This window comes from Jaculus jaculus, chromosome 2 (genome assembly GCF_020740685.1).
Source record: "Jaculus jaculus isolate mJacJac1 chromosome 2, mJacJac1.mat.Y.cur, whole genome shotgun sequence".
Taxonomy (NCBI): domain Eukaryota; kingdom Metazoa; phylum Chordata; class Mammalia; order Rodentia; family Dipodidae; genus Jaculus; species Jaculus jaculus.
The window spans coordinates 102,203,463-102,225,740 of NC_059103.1; the positions used below are offsets into that span (position 1 = coordinate 102,203,463).

Sequence of the window (22,278 nt, forward strand, 5' to 3'; positions counted from 1 at the left end):
TTAGTTATGGACATGAAATCTAGTTAATATGTCTTTGTTAGGATACTAACACCAAAAATTGTATCACTGAACCCCTCTAAGACTCAGACCTCAAGCCTGATAGCAAAACTTGAACGTAGTATGACTGTCTTCCCTTCACAAGTCCCCTTACCTTTTTGGTAGGGAGAAATCCTAAAAATCACATATAGTACTTTTATTTACTTCTCATTTCAGATTGCAGCCACCTGGCTGGAAGAGGTGTCATTGGGAAGATCTTAGGGTCTCATCTGAAATTTAAGAGCCCTGGCTATTCAGCCCAACTGGAGTGGTTAAATTGAAAATATCCAGAGACTGTCAGTCACTCGTTATATTGGACTTAAACTATTTAAGTTTAATGTTTGCTTAATGGTTGATAACTTTACTTGTTCTAATCTCTCCTTGTTATGCCTTATAACAGTTGAAAATGTTTACTCTGTGTCTTTATATGTTAAAAATATATAACTTGTTTTGATTTTACAGGACTCACAGCCAAGAGATAATCTTAAATTTCAGATGAGAGTTAGGAGTTTGGAACTCTCTTAAATTGATAAAGACCATGGAGACCTTTAAAAATGGACTAAATACAATTTACAATTACAAATCTACTGGAGGCCAAGGGGAAAAAGTGGTAGTTTAAATGAATGCCCCCAATATATTCAGGGTTTTGTTAGGTGTAATTGAGATCTTCAGCCACCTGGCTGGAAGAGGTGTCACTGGGCAAATCTTATCATCTAGCCCTAAGGTGTGATAGTGGATTTTAAATTCAATCTAAAGATATGCAAAGTGCCTGAGTTCTGTCTGGAGTTCCTGAAGGGTGCTTGCTTGTGTTGGTGCTGTTGTTGGTTTTTCTCTCTGCTTGGGCCTATGAAAGCAGGCCAGCTTCTTCTACCATGACAGAAGTTCCCTTGGATCTGTAAGCTTCAATAAATATCCTTTCCTCTGTAACTGTGCCTGGTTTGGAAGTTTATCTCAGTGAATTTAGGCTGTCTACTTTAATCTCCTTTATTAATCTTTCTGTTACAAATAGGATTTTAGAGCAGAAAACAGGGTAGACTTGTCAAAATAAAATTAAACAGCCTGTATTTCAAACTCTTATTTGTTACTTGTTTTACAGCTTCAATATAGACATTTTTGTCAAATATCCTCAGACTGTCCAGTTTGACAAATGGTATTTTAGTTCCTATTCTTTTCTAAAAATTTTTTTTATTTTCCCCAGTGTTCTAAGAAACATCATTCATAAAGACAAACTGTAAGGAAGAAAGTGTCACATCCAACAAATAACAAAGCCTCCAATTTCAAACACATAAGGCCCTGATAGCCCACCAATGTCATTATCAGTGATGGTTTTGTTATAAACTTATGAGGTATTTCATGTTACAAGGTCACAGGTCACATTGTTAAGCTGATCTACCACTTTCTTCAGTTCTATTTCTGATTACCTTTCTCCCTTCAACAAGGCAGTTAAGAAAAGTTATAGTTGTAATCACTGAGTAGCCAAAAATGATATTTTTTACTGTTTCATGTAACATCAGATCCTATTAAGATACAGTTTAACTTAAAATTTTTATTCACACTTTGAAAACTTAGTGCACTAACCTCATTAATGACAAGTTTCCATAATAAACAAGACTTAATTCTGTTGAAAGTGGGTCGAGTTACAAAAAAAGCAGAAGTTAACCTTGCAGCTTAAGATTCCTCAAGGTTTCTTAATATTATCGAGTCTATAGTGACCCAGCATTGATAAGAAAGTTACCAAATATGCACTTTCCAAGGAGGCCACAAAGGCTTCATAATTCAGCATTGCTGAATGAGCCTTTGCTGGAAGGCAGAAGGAACCTGAGGCTTGAGGACCATCATTTGAACCAGGAAGTTTTGGTTTATCTAAGCTTCTTAATAAACATTAATAGTAAACCCCAGTGATTCTCACTGTGAGCTAATGACAATAAATGAAACAAAGAAAACCGTACACAAAGGGTAGCAATGACCATGTGAAAACAGCTGCTAGAGTAACATTGCATGCTCCCTGATTTGTCTGTTCTCTAACCACAAAATATCAGATAGTTTAATTTTCTTTTGTTTTGTGCTGGCTAGATAAATAAAGGGGAATTTGCTCCTCAAAATCTCTTTCTGGTTTCCATTATCTGCTCTGTAGTAGCATTAAAATGACAACCAAGAAGTGATGAATAAACTATCCCCTGCTGGCGTTATCTGGAATGTCTTAACAAAAGTAATTTTTCTGTATCTCTGCACTACACAGGCTGGCTTCTTCCCCTCCTCTGGACCAGTAACCTATTGTTTTTACATCAGTATTCAAACTTTAGACCACGCTAGGTATCTTCTATTTTTGTATTAGTTCTTTAGCTTAAATTTTGATTAGCATGCTGGACAGATCAACTTACTTGGGACGAAACATCTCTTGGATCTGGTACTCTAACTGGGCACCCAGTAGCTTTTGTGCAATATTTAATTTCTGTTGTGGCCTTCATAACTCCATCACAGTAGACATTAACAATGATTGATCCAGCAGGAAAATCTTGTAAAGCATAAAAAAGAGTTAGAGACTAAGCTTAAATGCACATAGGATATCATTATGTCTTTTAGAGTATATGAAGGAAACCTTATAAATTTGTAGCATTTTAACTTCTTTCCTTATCCTTAGTGTTAGAAACCACAAAATTGAATATATAGTTTTACATAAAAACATCTTAAAAGAACACATTTTAAAACTATGTTAAAAAGCAAAACGTACTAAATTATTTCTTCCTTCCAATATATTTATGGGGGTAGTCTTCTACAACCATCTTCATATACTTCTATAGCATTTACAGAAGTGAAACCAATTTTTAAAAGTTAGATGCTTTCACCCTCCAAGTCTCAGGGAACATTGCAGAAGAGGGAGCAGAGAGAATGTGCAAGAAGATGGGAAAGAATGTTTGCAACACTGTTTTCCAGAAAATGATATGGCCATTCATTACTTCACCCTTGCTGCCATTATCCCATTATCTGCACAAGACCTGGTCCCATGAGCATTTGTCATGAATGATGAAGGAGAGAAAAAAAAAGAAAAAGACACAAAAATAGAAGACAGACTAGTAAGAAAGGAAAAAAAGCTCATTGGAAGGAGTGGGGACAAAAGAAAGAAATGAGAGAAGAAAAATAGATGTTTGCTTAAATCTTATTAAAAATTAATTATATGCAAGTTTCTTGAAATTGAGTTTGGAAAGATTAGAGCCGGCTGAAATATTAAGATATGTTGCAACTGTTAGAAAGAAAATCCCTGCAAGAAAGGAAGATAAGAATACCTAGGATATAAAACATCAACATGTATTCCATCTATCTATCCAAAGTCTTTCTGTAGACATTGTTCAAAGTTCCTGATAAGCAGCACCATGAATTTTATTGTAACAAACCACCAAAACTGTGGTTAGATAAAAAAGCCACAATACTGTGCGTGGGGCAGGAAAGGAGGGTGTGGTGGTTTGAATAGAATAGGTGGCCCCCAATATATTCAGTTGTTAGTAGTTTGCATCTGCTGGCTACCTGGCTGGAGGCAATGTCACTGGATGGATCTTAAGTTGTGGTGATGGGTTTCTGATTTCAATATAAAGATATGCAAAGTGTGCCTAGCTGGAGTTCCTGAAGTGTGCTGTGTGGCTTTTGACCTTTAGGCTTGGACTTCTCTCTCTGTGCTTGGGCCTGTGAAGGCAGGCCAGCTTCTTCTGCCATTATGGAACTTTCCCTGGATCTGTAAGCTTCTATAAATATCCCTTCCTCCATAACTGTGCCTGGTCTGAATGTTTACCTCAGTGAACCTGAAGCTGTCTGTTACAGAACTTGGTACCGAGGAGTGGGCTGAGATGTACCTGGCCATGTGGATGTTGATTTTTTGGAACCTTTGTTTTGGAGGAATAGTGATAGGCATGGACTTGGTGCTTGCAGCTGAAGATGTCTTTTGGAGTGGTAAGCCAAATTTTATGGACTATTCTGATGAGAGTCTGAGAATGCTAAGTGCAGACAGCATTGAACTTCAAGGCTTGGCTTATGAGCTTTCTAAGGGGAATGAAAGACTGCAGAGAACTTTGTTGGAACTGGGCCAAACTTAAAGAAAGTCAAATTTACTGGCACAGAGACTGGCTTTAGATTACTAAAGCTGCTATTGTCAAACACATTAGCAATCTTAAAGGACCATGGAAAGGATGCCTGAGGAAAGACTGTCAGAAATGCAAACACTTTTAGAAAGAGTTGATTGAAGAAGGAACCTGCTTTTCAAGGCTATGATTTGTTTTGTCCCTGAATTAAGAATATGGCTGTGTCCTACACTCATGGTATTGGCTTCAGAAGCATGAAAAATGTGTGGAGTGGTCGTGAATTGCACATGCTTCCAGGAGCTGCTGCTGAGATGCAGCATGAGGCAGGGCATGATGCCCTGATAAGCTGAAAGAGCCTTTGGAAGATGGACCATGGTTGGCATGAAGACCTCAAGATGTTTTGTATATACCAGGACTGTGCAAGGGCTACCATGGAGTGCACTGTTGGCCTGGGATGGAAGTGTTCCCCTGCTACTCTGCCCAGCTGGAGGGGTGGAATTGAAAAATCTGGAGACTGTCAGCCTCTGATTATGTTGAACTTGAACTGCAGAAGTTTGATGTTTGTTTTATGGTGGTTGAATTTGCATTGTTTTAGTCTCTCCTTGCTATGCCTTATACCAGTTGAAAATCTTTACTCTGTGCCTTTATATGTTAGAAATGTTTAACTTGTTTGATTTTACAGGTCTTAATATCTTAAATTGGTCAGACTGTGGGGTCCTTTAAAATTGAACTGTGTACAATTTACAATGTATGATGATTATAAATGTATTGAGGTCCAGGGGTGAAATGTGGTGGTTTGAATAGAATAGATGGCCCCCAATATATTCAGTTGTTTGTAGTTTGCATCTGCTAGCTACCTGGCTGGAGGCAATGTCACTGGGTAGATCTTAAGTTGTGGTGATTGGTTTCTGATTTCAATCTAAAGATATGCAAAGTGTACCTAGCTGGAGTTCCTTAAGTGTGCTGTGTGGCTTTTGACCTTTAGGCTTGTACTTCTCTCTCTGTGCTTGGGCCTGTGAAGGCAGACCAACTTCTTCTGCCATTAAGGAACTTCCCCTGGATCTGTAAGCTTCAATAAATATCCCTTCCTCCATAACTGTGCCTGGTCTGGAAGTTCATCTCAGTGAACCTGAAGCTGTCTGTTACAGAGGGTAAGAATGGGAGTGCAGACACCAAACTGGACCCAAATGGCAATGGTACCATAAAATTCTACATCTTAAAAGACAGACTAAGTGGTTGAACCTTCATCAGGCCCTTAGAGGGAACACCTGAATCACAAGGGCCTGGATAGAGTATGATGAAGACTGACCTTATTCTTCCCCTGTTTTTCTCTCTCCCTCTTCTCTTCTCCCTATCTCTTTTATATTACTTGTCTTTTTCTTCCTTCTCTTCTTGGGCAGTGACCTGTAACTCCCACTACCAGCATGTGGCTATCATCCACAATGAGCTCTTGATCAGAGAAACCTACAAGGTTTCCCAAAAGAAGACAGAGATTTCTATCAGAGTGCTTGATGACCCACTAAAAGTTAGTGGTAAGACTCTACTGCTGAAGACACTATGTGCTGTTGGTATGGAACCTGGCTTGAATCTGGAAGACAGTCAGTCCCCAGACAGTAAGCTCATCTAGTGCCAGAAGGTGCTACATGAGTGACTGAGGAAAAATGACCAACATCTGTCCAAGCAACTTGTGCTCCAAGCTAATCAGTAGCAACAACCTGAGGTAATGCTCACACAAGTGCAATAGTGACACACAGCCATGGTGGGAAACTAACTGCTCTTGATTTGGCTAACTGATCTGCTCAGTGGAATGGAACCCGTAGCTGGGCCTGGAAATCAAATCAGAACCATATCCAAAAACAAGCACATTTTCCATTATCAAGCTCCCACCAATCATGGGCTACAAGAGTGCCTACATCTATTAAATTCTCTGTAAAAAAATAAATAAATAAATAAAAATTTTAAAAAAAGTTATACCATTTATCTGGTGCTAACTTCACTCTTTGCTGGAGAATTTGCTTTTCTTTTTCAGATAGATGCAAATTCTAAGGAAAGAACCAGCCCATCATACCTCAAAAAGGCCCCAGCAGAAACTAAGAGTTTTAGGGAAATGAGCAAGAGTGCTGCTTCCTTGGTAAACCTGGTACCAGGACAAGGGTGAAGGAGATAGGCACAGAGAACACTCAACTCCTGCAAAATCAGATATCCAGAGACATGAAGGCTCTCAGGACTTCATCCCTGAAGCAGACCTAAAATGAACCCATCATAGCTCAGGGAAATTTATGGAAGAGGGGGTGGAAAGAATGTCAGAATCACACAGTGGGTCATGATACACAGAGACATTGCCTCTTACCCATAACTGATGGATAACCCCATAATGCATAATCCATATTCCCCAACGAGGATGGTCCCTGTGAAAGGGGGATGGCAGAGAGAAAGCTAACATTGGTACCAACATGACTATACATTGTGTATGTACATAACTAATTTTTAAAAAATCCAAGGCTTTCCATGAAAGAACAAAATAAAAAAAAATTAATTAAATATTTGTTGTAGTGGAATAAAGGGCAAACTATGTCTTTAAATTTATTTCAAAGACAAATATTAAGACTTTTCATTCTGTTACTGAGGCATTTTCCAAATTATCCTAAAAAATACTGCCACTCAATCACTTAGGGTTTAGAATAAGTCCTAATCAGAAGACCGATAGCCTTGAACCTTAAAGTTTTCTTAAAGTTCAAACCTTAATTTTACTTATTTCATGAAAAAGTTAATACACCTCTTAGAATTTTGTTCAGGGAAATTTAAAGCCAGCAAAAGGAATCTTAAGCTTAACAAGGCCAAGTGGCTAAAATAATCTCCTTATCTAACTTTTATTATAAAGAGGATGTATCTAGAAAAGTAAAAGCATCTTTATCCCAAATAAGCATTCATCAAATAGACAATCTTAGAGAAATTCCAAGAAAAACTCCAAGTTGTAAAGCACATTACAGGAGCTATCACAGTATTCATATTATAGAGAGGAGACAGGTGGCACTGGAGCCAATAAATTGATTTCAGTAGATTTTATATACATGATTTAGTATAATTTTTTGTTTTCTTTGTGGTGTCATGTAAATTATTTTGAAAGAATTTATTATTTTGCTTGTTGGAAATTAACTTTCTGAAAGAATGCCAAAGTGTGTGTTGTAAGAAGTATATAAGATACTTGTTACAATTACTTAAAATCCAACATGAAAATGGAATGATTTATTTCTAATATATTGAATCAGAGCTAACACAAAACTTTACCAGTGCATCTACTAATGAGTAATTCCCCCAAAGAGATGCCCTATGAAGAGTGTAATGTACACTACATATATTTTCAGATCTGTTGAATGGAAGTTATTTCATCAAGACTTGAGTGCTTATGTCTATATACTAGAGACTTTCCCTTATGGGATCATTTATTTGGGAGGTCCTTCTTAAAAGAGTATCACTGAATTGGCTTTTTCATGAACATATGAATTGGCCTTTTCATAGTACTCCCCACTGCTTGAGTGTAGTTGCACTCTGACATGTGCTCACTATGATGACTGCATTTTACAACTTTTTAATAAAAGTAGAAACCAATTAATTTAAACACTAAGTACAACAGATACAAGGTAACAAGCCAGAATATGGGAATCACCTATATGGAGAAAAATATGGCAGTCTGCCTCCATTGGCCATAACTACACACTCCCTGAGCAAACGTAATAAAGGACTCTCATTTATATTTTAATCCTCAAATTCCAGACAACTCAAGAGTCTTTGTATTTTTAAGAATTATGGCTGTAAGATATTTACATGCAGGCTAAAGACCATTATGAAATCTGTGTGCTTTGTTTCTAACTACAACTATTTGCATAGTAAATTATGACATGTTAGTGTGTCAATTGTCCATGATTTATCTGTATGTCCTTCTAGATGAGGCACAAAATGAAGGACTTTGTAGCAAATATGATCTAAACACATTTTTGAATAGTAAAATCTTTTCACTAATTCCAGAAAAGTAAAAGTAGATATTGTATAAGTCTATTGAAGAGTTCTTTTGCCATATCTGTTATCGTGTGAGACAGTGTTCATTTATGAGCCAAGTTCAGTTTGTTTCTACATGGTAGATGTTGACTGAGCCCTCCTAATGTAGCAACAGTAACACAACTCAATATGTGTTGTTTTGATAACAGTATTGCTATTAAGAATAGGCGGTTTCGCCGGGTGTGGTGGCGCACGCCTTTAATCCCAGCACTTGGGAGGCAGAGGTAGGAGGATCGCTGTGAGTTCGAGGCCACCCTGAGACTCCATAGTGAATTCCAGGTCAGCCTGGGCTAGAGTGAAACCCTACCTTGAAAAAACAAACAAAAAAAAAAAACCAAAAAAAAAAAAAAAAGAATAGGCGGTTTCAAAGTATTGCTTATGCCTATAAATTAATCTCAGCTTAACATATGTTAAAATTGTTTTCCTGAATTGCAATATCAATGAACCTTAAATTGATAATAGAAATTTGTTTGTTGTTTCTTTCCAAAGAAAATTCAACATATTATTGTCATACCCTAATGTGTTTTTTAATGTATTTTAAAGAAATAAGAAGTTATAATTTATATTAGTTACAACACAGTTTCATAGTTAACGGGGATTCTATGTTTTTAGGCATGTATCATGCATTCCTTTCAAGTTTTGATTAGTTATACCCAGCTGTTTTGGGTTTGGTTTCTGATGGTACTGCAAGTGCCAGATGATACACTCTTTGTTCTGCAGGGAAATTAGTGAATATTACTAGTTGAAAGTCTGAACATTTTTTTTTTTAAGTTTAGTTATAAGTTGTAACTACTGTAACTTCTTGTGGATTTAGTCCAAAGTTCTCATCAGAGACAAAGTAATGGGTACCTAAGGAAAGTATGGTTTATGCAAATGAAGTGATCGTAGGTATATCAGTTTATTGAGCTTATGTTATCCATATGTTCCTTTATTGTTATCAGCCCTTTTCATTAGAGCCCTTAACATCTTAATTAGAGTTATTCAAAATTCACTTCCTGATAATTTGAACATCTGTGTCACATCTGCCTGGACTGATGCCTGTGTTTTCTCTTTAAGTCGTGATTTATCTTGTGTTTTTTTTTTTAATTTGCCTAATAAGGTTCCATTAAAAATCAAGCATATGTTGAGGAATATGAGGGTCAGACATTAGCTTTTTTTTTTTTGTTCATTTTTTTTATTTTTTATTTATTTGAGAGCAACAGACACAGAGAGAAAGACAGATAGAGGGAAAGAGAAAGAGAATGGGCACACCAGGGCTTCCAGCCACTGCAAACAAACTCCAGACGAGTGCGCCCCCTTGTGCATCTGGCTAACGTGGGACCTGGGGAACCGAGCCTCGAACTGGGATCCTTAGGCTTCATAGGCGAGCGCTTAACCGCTAAGCCATCTCTCCAGCCCACATTAGCTTTTTTTTTAAGGTGAGGACTGTACCTAGGGCCCTGCACTTGCTAGGCAAGTGCTCTACCACTGAGCTAAATCCAATGAAATAAATAGAGTTATAGTGAATAAATTCATAGTGACCTGGAACTGGCCTGTGTTTAATATGTGCTATAACTACAGGTATCAGAGGTTTCAAATTCCTCCACTGTCCATGTTCCTTGGAAATCATGAATGGAAACTAAAAATCTGCAAGTAATCTGCATAGAGCTTCCATCAGTTCTCAAAATTCACATTTAGGGACATACCAGCTTATGTTCTAGTGCTGAGTGTGTATGTGTGTGTGTTCATATGTGTGTGGGCTTTATCTTCTTCTATCAGAATGCTCCTGACTCTTTGAAACAGGGTCTCTCACTGAACCTAGACTTCATGAATTTCACTAGACTAGTTAGCCAATGAGCCCCTGAGATTTCTTGGTTCTGCTGCCATAATTGAAATTACTGGTCTCCATCTCCATGCCCAGTTTTTTAATGTGAGTGTTAGGTCATCACTCTTGCATAGTGAGCTCTTTACTCAATAAGCCATTTCTCTTGCTCCCATGCTATAGTGATTTCTACTCCAGCTAAACAAATCTCAGATTTCCCACCCCTGATTCACCATTAGTTACAGATTTTTTGCATTGCACTTTGCCTATGTGAGGTTCATAACACAGTTTGCCAAGATATAATACCTCAGTATGCACCTTGAGATAAAGAAGATTGGAAAGGCTTCAGAATAAAGGCTTTCCAAACATTTCCCATCCTCTCACTGAAGATTTCTTCTCTGAAATTGAGTCACAGCAATCAGAATTCCTCTTCCCCAAGGTGGGACAAGCAACTAGAACCCATTTTTTTTCTAAGTGAAAGGTCACTTTTCCTTTTAAGATCTCAATGTATGCAGTCTTAATCTGTACCTATGTTGGAGGCATGCTACACAGACAGGGTGAGAAGAATCCAATTACACAGGCTTTGCTGCAATTACAACTTCATATTCTTTTCATTCTTCATTGAACTAAGCTTGAAGATAGACATCAATTTTCTCTAGACATTTGCATCTTCTTTCTGAAAGTTCCTGTCATTTAATACTTTCATTAAATACTTTGGTATGCTTTTTCTTGTAACAATGTTTGGTTACCTTGCAATCCAGCAATTTCAGTCTGGGGCACATTTCAACAGAAGGAAAACAATTCTACTAAGAGGTACCTGCACACTCGTGTTAATGCAATACCATTCCCAATAGACAAGATTAGGCATCAGCCTAGGTGTCTATGAATACACAAATGCATAGAGAAAGTGTGGTATTCATACATGTATCTCTCTGACTATTATTCAGACATAAAAAGTAGTTAACTTATTTACAAGTGTGTTTTCTTAGTATATGGACAACATCATGTCTATTCATGATGTTGTTGTTACTCTACTGAAAAAATATTTGTTCATTTTTATTTATTTGAGAGTGACAGAGACAGAAAGAGGCAGATAGATAGAGAGACAATGGGCGCACCAGGGCTTCAGGCCACTGCAAATGAACTCCAGATGTGTGTGCCCTCTTGTGCAGCTGGCTAATGTGGGTCCTGGAGAATCGAGCCTTGAACTGGGGTCCTTAGGCTTCACAGGCAAGTGCTTAACCACTAAGCCATCTCTCCAGCCCAGACGTTGTTAATCTTCACAGGAACATTTCAATTGTTTTCTTATGCTGCTTTAGTTCCTTATTCATTTTACAAGAATAAAATTTCTTATCAAATAGTTTTCAAGTATTTTCTCCACTTCTATGGGATATCAGTCCATGCTGTTCATTCTTACTTTTGCTGTTCAGAAGTTTTTAGTTTGAGGCAACTTCTGATTGAGATGGTGGCGTAGGAACCACGCCAAAGCAGCCTAGGGGAGAAAAAGCCAAAAAAAGAAACAACAACAACAAAAAACACCCCAGCAAAATATGCTCTTCTACTAAAAAGTGAGGTGTATAAGAAATTACCAATAGCAGCAGAGAAGTAGGAGAGATCCAGAGCATCCGGAGCCCACATAGGCAGGCAGAAGCAGCTCCATGGGACCACAGCTTCCAGGCTTGGCTTGAGCCACAGGAAAAGCCAGTTGAGGGGATTTGCCACTTACGCTGGAACTCTTTGCAAACTCAAGAATTTGAAGGGAGAACGGCAGTGGACAATGAAGGAGTAGATCACAAGGTAGAGGATCACATAGACCAGTGAGAGAGCTAGAGCCACCATTGACAGCCTCCCCAACCACCAGTGCAAGTGCCAGTAAGCACCAGAGACCAACAGAAGATCACAGCACCCAGCACGGGTGACCAGAGCAGCGATCCAATGACCTAGTCAGCCTACTTGAACCCACAGTGAACCAAATATGGACCCAAGCAGGATCTCAGCATAACTGAAACCAAAATCATCCCAAAAGGTAACTGGGATTACACCAGGTCAGTACCCACCAAATAAGCCAGGTATATAGGCCTGAACCAGAAGTGCTAATTGCACCTTCTATATCAGTATAAATTATATGTTAAATCTGATGGATGGTCAGATTTGCCATTCTTAAATAAGATATATTTTGGACTTGTTATTTGTTGCTTCTTGATTTACAGTGGCTTTGTTTCCTCTTCTGTTGTACATTAGGGAAGGCTCTCACTTGGTCACAAGCTGACTTGGAACCCTCTACAGACCAGATATCTTAACCTCCTAATTGGCATTAAGTGTGTGGGGCACCACACACCATAAGAGATAGTGACTTTGTTACAAGATCTGGTTGTCATAATACCTACTCTTGCATAAATACTCTGTGCTGTTTTTCATTGAAAATGTACATTGTTTAGTTAAATTTTAGAATCTACCTGTATTTTGTTCCACTCAGCCTACTTGAATACTCTCATAGCAGGCAAATCCAACACCTAGGGTCAGTTTTGTAGATACTCTGAGAGTCTTGAGAGCCACACCTAGCGCCTTAAACCCCTACCCTGAAGTTATATAACATCAGTTTGATTGATGCATCTAATAATACTGCAGCTAACTAGAAAACCCAAGCATTAAAGTAATCCAAGATGCAAAAATATATACATTATAACACAAGAAACACCAAAAATCAAGACAATATAAATCCACCAAAAAGTATTAATACATCAGAAATGACCTCCAGTGAGAACAAGTTAGAGGAAATGCCAGAGAAAGATTTCAAAAGAATGATTATAAATATGTTCAAACAAGTCAAAGACACAATCAAAGGAATGAAAGAGGAAATCAAAAGAATCAAAGAAGACATGGGACACTAATTTAATGAAATAAAGAGGTCAATACAAGACATAAATACAGAAAGAGAAAAGAAAAAACAGTAAGAATTACTAGCAATGAAGAACATACTTAATGAAATAAAAAAAAAACTCTGTAGAAAATCTCACCAGTAGAATGGATGAAGGAGAGGACAGAGTATCTAAGCTAGAAGACCAGGTGGCAGATCTAATACAGTCCAACAAAGGGAAAGACAAACTAATAGGAAAGTATGAATGGGAATTTCAAGATATTTGTGACACTATGAAAAGATCAAATAGAAGTTTTAAATTTGATATCATATTTGTCCATTTTTTGTCCTTTTCTTTCCTTTTGGTTTTCTTATCAAAAACAGCCCACTTCAATGACTTGAAGCATTCACCATATATTTCATTCCAATACCTTCAGAACTTTAATTCTCTGTACTTCTCCTAGATATTAGTATGCTAAAATAAATCTTAAATAATAGGAATGATTTTATTTGGCATTATAATCACTAATTGGGAATTATTATTTAACTCTTGATTTACAATATTGATATTTAATTAGTACTTTAACTAGATTTAGTTTAAACTGTGGAACTAATAATTACTTATGGATATGCCCTTAGGTAATAGGCTCTGAAGAAAGTGAAAAAGAAGAATATAGAGTTCCTGGTTGTCTCATACCTGCATATGCTTGTCCTTGACTAGAAGCAATGCCTGACTACCTGTAAGGTTTTAGAGCAGACTTCTTTCTTCCGACAGATCAATTAAACAATGGCTACATTCTAAAGGAAGTGAAGGAGCTCAGGATATGCTTATGATTCTTGTTTCAGTTTTAAACACTTTTGATTCAAAATTTATTAGAGTTTTTTTATATCATAATGTTTATGAAATTTAGTTTTATAAAGTTTTACATGGTAATTTTATTTTCTAACTATAATATCATAATATAAAACCAAGTAGCCTTTATTTTATAATTATAAAAATCTCTCTTAAAATGTGACAAATATTGATAGATTTATATTTCAAAATTGATGCACAGAATTTTAATTTTGGTATAATCATTACAAGCAGTTCTGTTTAGTTCATTTGAAACATAGCATCAAATAAAATGTACCCTGATGGGCTGGAGAGATGGCTTAGCGGTTAAGCGCTTGCCTGTGAAGCCTAAGGACCCCGGTTCGGGGCTCGGTTCCGCAGGTCCCATGTTAGCCAGATGCACAAGGGGGCGCACGCATCTGGAGTTTGTTTGCAGAGGCTGGAAGCCCTGGCACGCCCATTCTCTCTCTCCCCCTCTATCTGTCTTTCTCTCTGTGTCTCTCGCTCTCAAATAAATAAATAAAAAATTTAAAAAAAATAAAATAAAAAACTAAAAAAAATGTACCCTGATGCCAAAAAAGCTGGATAATCAAATGATCAGTTTCACAAATGTGGTAAAAAGATGAGGAGAGATTATATGCGGAAAGGGTACTATGATACTGAAAAAAATTATACTTTTCAGAACAACTAAAGACATATTCAAGGATGGGGGAAGAAAAGGCGAGGAAAACAGAAAGCTCCTTAATAAAACTCCAAATATTTGCTAATCCAAGTGTTACAATAAAGGAAATAACTTTAGGTTCATACTTAATAGCAGTCATATATTAAACATCTCTCTGCTGGCAGTAAAAGATGGAGATGTTACAGGCTATTTCCCTAGATGGTATACAAACTAAATTCTGATAATTTACATTTTTACTTTTGCAAATCCAGAGTAATAATAACAATGCTGGATGTGTGAAAATTAACACAGGAAACATCTGCAGAACAAATCAGTTTCTGTGGGGAAGCAAAACTGTTTATCATAAATCTAAAGAGAGGAAATCAGGATGATGTGTCATAGTTATTAGAGCATAAGAATTCTTACCTAATGCTTTCATACTCCAGACGTTCTTACTCCAATAGGCTGGCTGTGTTCTAATGTGGCTATTATCTGATATAAATTCAACCTCCAGAGTCTCACCACTTACTTCATCTTTCAAAAGAATGAATATCTCACCAGGATTCTATAGGGTAAGAATACAATTCTGTCAAACATTTGAGAACCCATTACATATATTATTAATCAAATATGTTTAATAACAAAAATAATATGTGAATAATAAATAATAAATGAATCAATAGTATATAAGTCTGTCCTGCTTACATTGAAAGCATATTCAGAAAAGAAGTATATAAATGTGTGTCTCACTATGTTTGAAGTTCATTAATTTGCTATCCAATTTTCTTTCTTCCTCAAAGTCATGTTTTACAGCTTAAAAATTATTAGACTATGGCTGTTTTCATTCCCTCTTGCCTCTTGCCATCCCAAGGCCCAAGAATCATTTCACATCCCTGATTGTCATTAAACTGTTGGCAATGCCTTTTCCCAAGCTCTTTTCCTTACCCTTTCAAGAACTTCATTCGTTTATATATGTGAGAAGACCTAATGACTTTAATCTTAAGACTTCTTACAATTTAAATATTATTTAAACATGTGTACTGTTATTTAGCTTTATATTTGCTAGATGTTCTTGGGTTAGTCTTCACTTTAAGTGTCTAAGTGTTTTTAGTTGACTAAAGTTTATACATCAAAATGTTAGAATATTTAATTATATTAGAAAAGCTAATTTTTTGTGCATAAAAGTATTACTAAAGAATAGGCATTGAAAGATCAATCAAAAAGAAAAACACCTAGAGATGAGAATACTGGAACTAATACAGAGAAAAAGAAATAATAAACATTGAGGGAATACTTTATTATAATAATGGTAAGCACTTTTTTATATAAAGATTTGTTTTCATTGAGTCCTAACTGAAATCAACCATTGCCCTAAAACTGAAATGGAGATGCCTTCTGAGGTTATCTTTTATTTCAGGGCAACTAATATTTAGTATTACAATATAAGGTTGTTCAAAAATATCTAATTTTGCAATCTGTGTAATTAATTCCATTATGATATCCAACCTTTGAAATGAGTAAATATTCTTTGTATGACTATCCCAGATACCACCTCACAAAGGATTTTGTCATACTAAATTTCACTCTCACACTAAATAAACAGGAAATCAATTTACCAAAAAGTCACTAATTAAAAATTATTTTTCATCAGTACCAATAAAGCTTATATCTTAATTTGTTGCACCAAAGTGTTTTTAGGACTGCCATGATGATAATACCAAATCATTTCAGCTGACATCAGGTACAACTCAGGAGATTTTTCATCAGTTATACTCCAAAATATTTGACCATGGATGCTCAAATTAAATTTATTTCAAATGAACAAAAGATCCTCTCTCAAAGGAACTGCCAATATTGCTTCTATTGCTGTTACCACATCCATGCAATATGTTGGCACATAAGGAGCACAGTCCCTCTCTTCCTCATGTCCTCACTCTCCTCTTGATAAAGGGTTCACATCCAGAGGAGTCATTTTGTTCCTTTTCCCTCTTACCAGTCCCTTCAAGACAAAACTATGACTCTTTCCTTCACTTTGGCCCTATTCTTTAATAATTTCTACTTAAAATTCTTCAGGGTTCTTTTGTGTGCTTAAGTCAGTCCTTGTTCAAGTTGGATTTAGGACTTTCTATAGTTTGTAAGCACAGATGTACTCTCCAAATCGTTATTTAGCAGGCCACCTCAACCTCATTCATGAGCAACCACACAAACTCCTCCTTATGCCTTAGTTCCTCCATATCAGAGGGCAAGACTCCGCCTTTCAACCATTTCCACAGAAAAGTTCCTAACAGAAGACAAGCATACTGACCACCCCAAGTGAGGCACTTAAATATTCATTAATACCCAGGGATGGTTTCAAGGGTCTATTGTGTGGGCAATAATTCTGGTCCCCAAACCCTGAAGGCCCTGACTTGAGATTAAAGTTCTGTTGTCTCTGCTTTGAAGTGCTAAGCAATTGTTCAAATGCTTGAACAAAAAGCCTTGCATGCTCCTTTTCATTGCTAATTATGTAGTTGATCCTGTTTTTACATCGTGTGCCTTGCCTTTTTTCCTTCCTTCTTCTACTTCTTCAGTGTTATGCTTTCCATCAACAGCCAACTCAGGTTTCCACAGAATCCTTCCAATAACTTCAACCTGCAGTAAGTTTGGACTTTTCAATGGAACACGAACACATTTCCTATCCATAACCTCTTTTGACCATAGGTAAATTAAGCTTCCTATTCTTTGTTAGTGATTTTTGTCTGTCTTGCTTCCCAGCCAGATTTTACAAATCCTAATGGCAGTTGTGTTTTCATATATTATTGTAGAGTCTCCTGAAAATTGTGGACATCACAGTTATCCTTATGTATTTTTAAAAAATTAAGGTGGGATATGCCAGTCTTATGTTGAACATGATCAGTGTCCATAGCCCTCAGCTTCATTTCATCCCTTCAGTAAGTCTATTTCATGAAGGAAAATCTGCCCTTAATTATATGTGTAAAGTGAATGAAGGAGAAAGTTTTAGGATATTCAAATGGTCACAAGTTTATTTTATCCATTACAAAGCTGTCCTCTCAGTCTCCAACTTTTTGGTGTGTTTGATGTGTCTCTTATTTAAGTCTGAAAATTCAGAGAAAAATGAGTTATGACAGGTACCTCTTCTAAACTCTAAGGGTTCCAAACTTTGGTATCTAAAGGATTGAAATTAGGTCTCTAACATGAGGGTAGTGATGTTTCTGCTTCTGGAAAAATAGTTGCCATTAAACTTAAATGCAGGCACAGATAGAATATTCTGATCCCGATGAAGCATTTTCGTTTACTAAGGCTTTGGTGCAGTGATCTATTGCCTGTTTTGTATATCCTGACTATTAATGACTATAATGGGCACTAGCATGAGACTTGGTAGACCAGGACTGTACAGGTTCCTATATAGTTGTAGTTCTGTAGTTTCTGGACCATTATAACAGAGCAAGACTTTGCAAAACGAAGGGGGACAATGCCATTCCAAAGTCTGCCATAGAGATGAAACAAGATAAAGAAAAGAAACTCATGTTCATTTGTTCATGTGGATGGAGCTACTGTCGAAGAAAAAGAGAAATTGTCACCAAATCTGTGATAGGGACTTGTTAAAAAAACAAAACAAAACAAAAAAACAGAAGTGAAGGTTCACAGAATAAACTATGGTACTTCTGAGAAAGACTCCCATGCTTTTCCAGCTTCATGTAGAATTGGCAATAGGAATGGGCTGAAATTGACGCTGAACTATCAGGCAGTTCTTGCAAAGCGAGCACAGGACTGCGGACACTACAGAGAAGCCTCTGCAGGGAGGCCTTAATTCTTTTTTTTTAAATTTTTTTGTTCATTTTTATTTATTTCTTTGAGAGTGACAGAGAGAGAGGGAGAGAGAGACAGATAGAGAGAGAATGGGCACGCCAGGGCTTCCAGCCACTGCAGACGAACTACAGACGTGTGCACCCCCTTGTGCATCTGGCTAATGTGGGTCCTGGGAAATTGAGCCTGAAACCAGGGTTCTTAGGCTTCACAGGCAAGTGCTTAACCGCTAAGCCATCTCTCCAGCCCTGAAGCCTTAATTCTTGATACCACTGTTAGGTGGGTTTCAAGGTCATTCACTTGTTAGGTATCCATCAGCGGGTGAAGCTTCTCACACTCTGAGACAGGGTTTCCCTGTGGCCATGTGGGATTGCTATGTGTGGATGAGAGACACTATGGACTGTAGGGTATCCTTGTGCATTAGGTGAGGTTTACCAGCTTCAGGGCTTTCTGCCAGCTAGACGTCTGTAACAATCCCCAAACTGTCAAAATCACAAATATCTTGCAGACTGAGCCACAATTGTTCCCAGTGGGAAGCCACTGAACTGATCAAATTTTCCCGAGACATTTATGGAATCACGACTTTGAAGTCATGACAACAAAGAGAAGAGAAGCTACCCAATAACAGTGCAGGGCAGTTCTGGTTTAGGTGGTTTTCCAGTGGGCAAATGCCTCTCCTTTGCAATTTTTGTCAGGGAGTTACCTAAACAATGGGGGAGGGGGGCAAATCTACCTCATGATTTGTTTTCTTACAACACTAAATCAAGATTATGTTAGTAAGACACGTGTCTTGTCTAATAAATATGTAAATACTAAAATAGAACCAAGTGTGCAAATTCTACAGACTGTTAAAGAAAAGGGTATAGGGAAAAGCAGATTTTGGGCTGGAGAGATGGCTTAGTGGTTTAGCGCTTGCCTGTGAAGCCTAAGGACCCCGGTTCGAGGCTCGGTTCCCCAGGTCCCACGTTAGCCAGATGCACAAGGGGGCGCACGCGTCTGGAGTTCATCTGCAGAGGCTGGAAGCCCTAGGCCCATTCTCTCTCTCTCCCTCTGTCTGTCTTTCTCCCTGTGTCTGTTGCTCTCAAATAAATAAATAATTAATTTTTTTTAAAAAAAGCAGATTTTAAGGTTACGATTCATCTAGGTACTTTTTTTTTTTCTCACAGAGACAGGAAATAACCCATATAAACAGAACACTGGATGCATAACTGTGTTAGTACATGGAAAAAAAGTTGAAGAGAAAAGCAGAATGTGTTTTCTTGCTTTTTTTAAATGACCCACAATTGTCAAGGCCTAGCAAACTGAGTACCTCTGGAAAGGAATGGTGTTAGGCAAGATTACAAGGCAAAAAAAGATCAATATTCCCAGCTCCTAGGGTCACAGCAGCAAGCAGCTTCAGGAACTGTCTCCATTAGCAATTTACAAATCATGCTTCTATAGAACATGAGGGGACAGGGAGAACTACTTCGGGAGGCAGGTACATAGACTCAGCAGTTGTCTTGCAATGGTCAGCAGGCAGAGAGCATTACATTAACTCTCCACTTACACAAAGAAATGAAGGTTGTGCCCCCGTTGACCTCATGATTGAGTCAGTATGATGGAAACACCGAATTCAAAATGGATGCTGCACTGTTGGGTGTGACTGATGCAAATCTGTAATAAACTCTGGAGAACTGATAGAGATAGTGTTGTCCAGTAAGATTTTAAGAATACCTTGATAAGCCGGGCGTGGTGGCATATGCCTTTAATCCCAGCACTCAGGAGGCAGAGGTAGGAGGATTGCCATGAGTTCAAGGCCACCCTGAGACTCCATAGTGAATTCCAGGTCAGCCTGGGCTAGAGTGAGACCCTACCTCAAAAAAAAAAAAAAAAAAAAAAAAGAATACCTTGATAACCTCAAATGTCCTTCTTTAAAAGAAGAGGCAGCAATCTTCAGTCTTGATCTAGGCATTAGCTGGAAGATCTCTCAGAAATTAACTGAAGCTCTAAGACCATGTTTTTGGACAACTGGCACAGCCTGAGTGCCCAGGCAAGCACAAGTCTCACTCAATTAGATGCAAATGTTTTTTTTTTCTGCAGTGCTTGGCCACAGTCACATGGGTTTAGATTGTATGACAATCTATTGTTTGGGAGCCCAAAGTTTTGCCATGGATAATTATTGTTGGATGAGCTCATTTTGGAATTTTAAAGAATGGGGCTGTGCTTAAAAACAGCTTGTGTGACCAAACTTTTATAATTTTTTTTTTAAGTGAGTCACCCAAGACAGATTTGATACTGAAGTAATTTACCTTTATAGGACCTGAAAGAATTATATATGCATCAGTAAAAATGAAAATGCCCATGATCCAGCTACTGAAAGAACGCTATTCTAAGTAGACAGATCCATAAGGAATATTGCCTATGGGCAATGGAGCATGATATTGCAACTTCGATTTCTCTGTGACTTTAATAACAGAGGGTTTCATAGTGCTCAGATACTTTTTAAAAAGCATCTATTTTTTTACTCATTGTATAACACCTGGGGAAATACTTTTGGCCAGAACTTTGTTTTTTTACTGCTCTGATTCCATCTATGAGAGTAGATCACATTTATTTTATTATAATACTTTTCTGCCTCTTCCATTATTTCTCATTTTATAGGAGCTGTTTTTGTCAACTTTAGTCTCCCTCCCCTAAGCTCCTGAGTTTTATGCATGTGTAATGACTTTCCTTTGCCCAAACATCTGTGTTAGGTTCTTCAAATCCATACAGTTCATCTTCTGTTGGTAATGGTGGAGTTCTCTGAGGTAGTTTTGGAGAAGTTTTTGTTCTTCCAAAGCTAATAGTAAATTGGCTTAAAGCAGTAGTTCTTGTATTCAAACTTGCATGCTGAGTGGAGTAGAGGAGTTTAATGTTACACCCAACTCCACAGAATATAGTTTCTCTCACCACAGTATGAAGGGGCCCACCCAAAGCCATCACCAACTGTTTATCCCTAGGCCAGAAAGCCCCTTCCTCGGGTCTCTCATAAGGCTTTCTCATGTTGGCATTTTCAGCAGATATTGAAGCCCAGAATCTGTTGTTTCTAAGAAAATTGCATCACCAGAGTCTCAGGTCAAGCTCTACCAGTGGTTTATTTTAGCAGTTCAGTCCAAGGAACATTTAGAAGCAAGAAATGTTGGGATATTCTTTTATACAGCCACCTTTCCAATAAAACCCTTCCCCGCCTTGTAATCTTAGTCTCTGAAGAATTAGTTCTTTTTGCTTTTATAATGTTTCCATTTAATCAGGCTTGCCCTTTAATGTATGTTTACAATTTCAAAAATGTATTCATAATATAAATGATTTTAAGTTCTATTTAAGGGTGGATTTCCCTTTAGGATAATAAAATCTTTATATTCTGCTTAGTGTCAATTCAGCTCTCTTTTAGGTAGCTTAATATATATGTAGCATTTGTGTGTTTTTCTAAAGTATCTAGAAGAATTTTTGTTTGATAAAATTTAGCATGTGGATATTCTCCAATACCTACTGAGTCAACCGTGATTTATCAAATGCTTACCAGGTATTATTCTAGGTACTGGAGTCATCACCCATTAAATGCAGAACAAAGTGATGGTTAGATTTCAGCTACATTACAGTGGAATGTAATATCCATTACACATTTTACAGGGTTACTTAATAGCAAAACATGACTGCTGACCTGACACGAGACTTCAGCTGGAAAGACCACTACCAGAGGCCTGGCTGGACTTGAGGCTTCTAGATTGCCAATTTCCTTTCTCACTGTTCCTTTCCCAGAATGCTTTACTCTTTGGTCCATTGGAATGCTGACCTCAAGGTATTCTTCAGAACCTAGAGAAAATTTAGTGAACATAGGATGTAATATATTCTTTTATCCACTCTTAAAAGATTAAGGGATTATCAGTAGATTTCAATCATATATTGAAACTAAATTTTGGAGAATTTTAATAACTTAGCATATATTAATAATTAAAATAATGCTTCTTAATTTCATTACATATTATAACATTCATGACTAAACTACATTAGTTACATCATAATATGTTCACCTACTAGTTAAATGATTTAAAAAGGTTCCAACTGTGGCTCATACTTTTTCTCTTAATATTAAACTAAATCTGCAGGACATTAGAAAATTTATTTCCCATGGCAGTTGTA

General features: G+C 37.2%; 1 protein-coding gene across 1 annotated transcript in view; it reads right to left on the minus strand.

The window, feature by feature from the left end:
- Window positions 1–22,278, minus strand: part of Bank1 (B cell scaffold protein with ankyrin repeats 1) — a 359,398-nt gene that overhangs the window by 302,882 nt on the left and 34,238 nt on the right. The window contains 3 exon segments of the mRNA XM_045143530.1: window positions 2,418–2,551; window positions 14,740–14,878; window positions 21,800–21,951. Coding sequence (XP_044999465.1) covers window positions 2,418–2,551; window positions 14,740–14,878; window positions 21,800–21,951 — 425 coding nt within the window.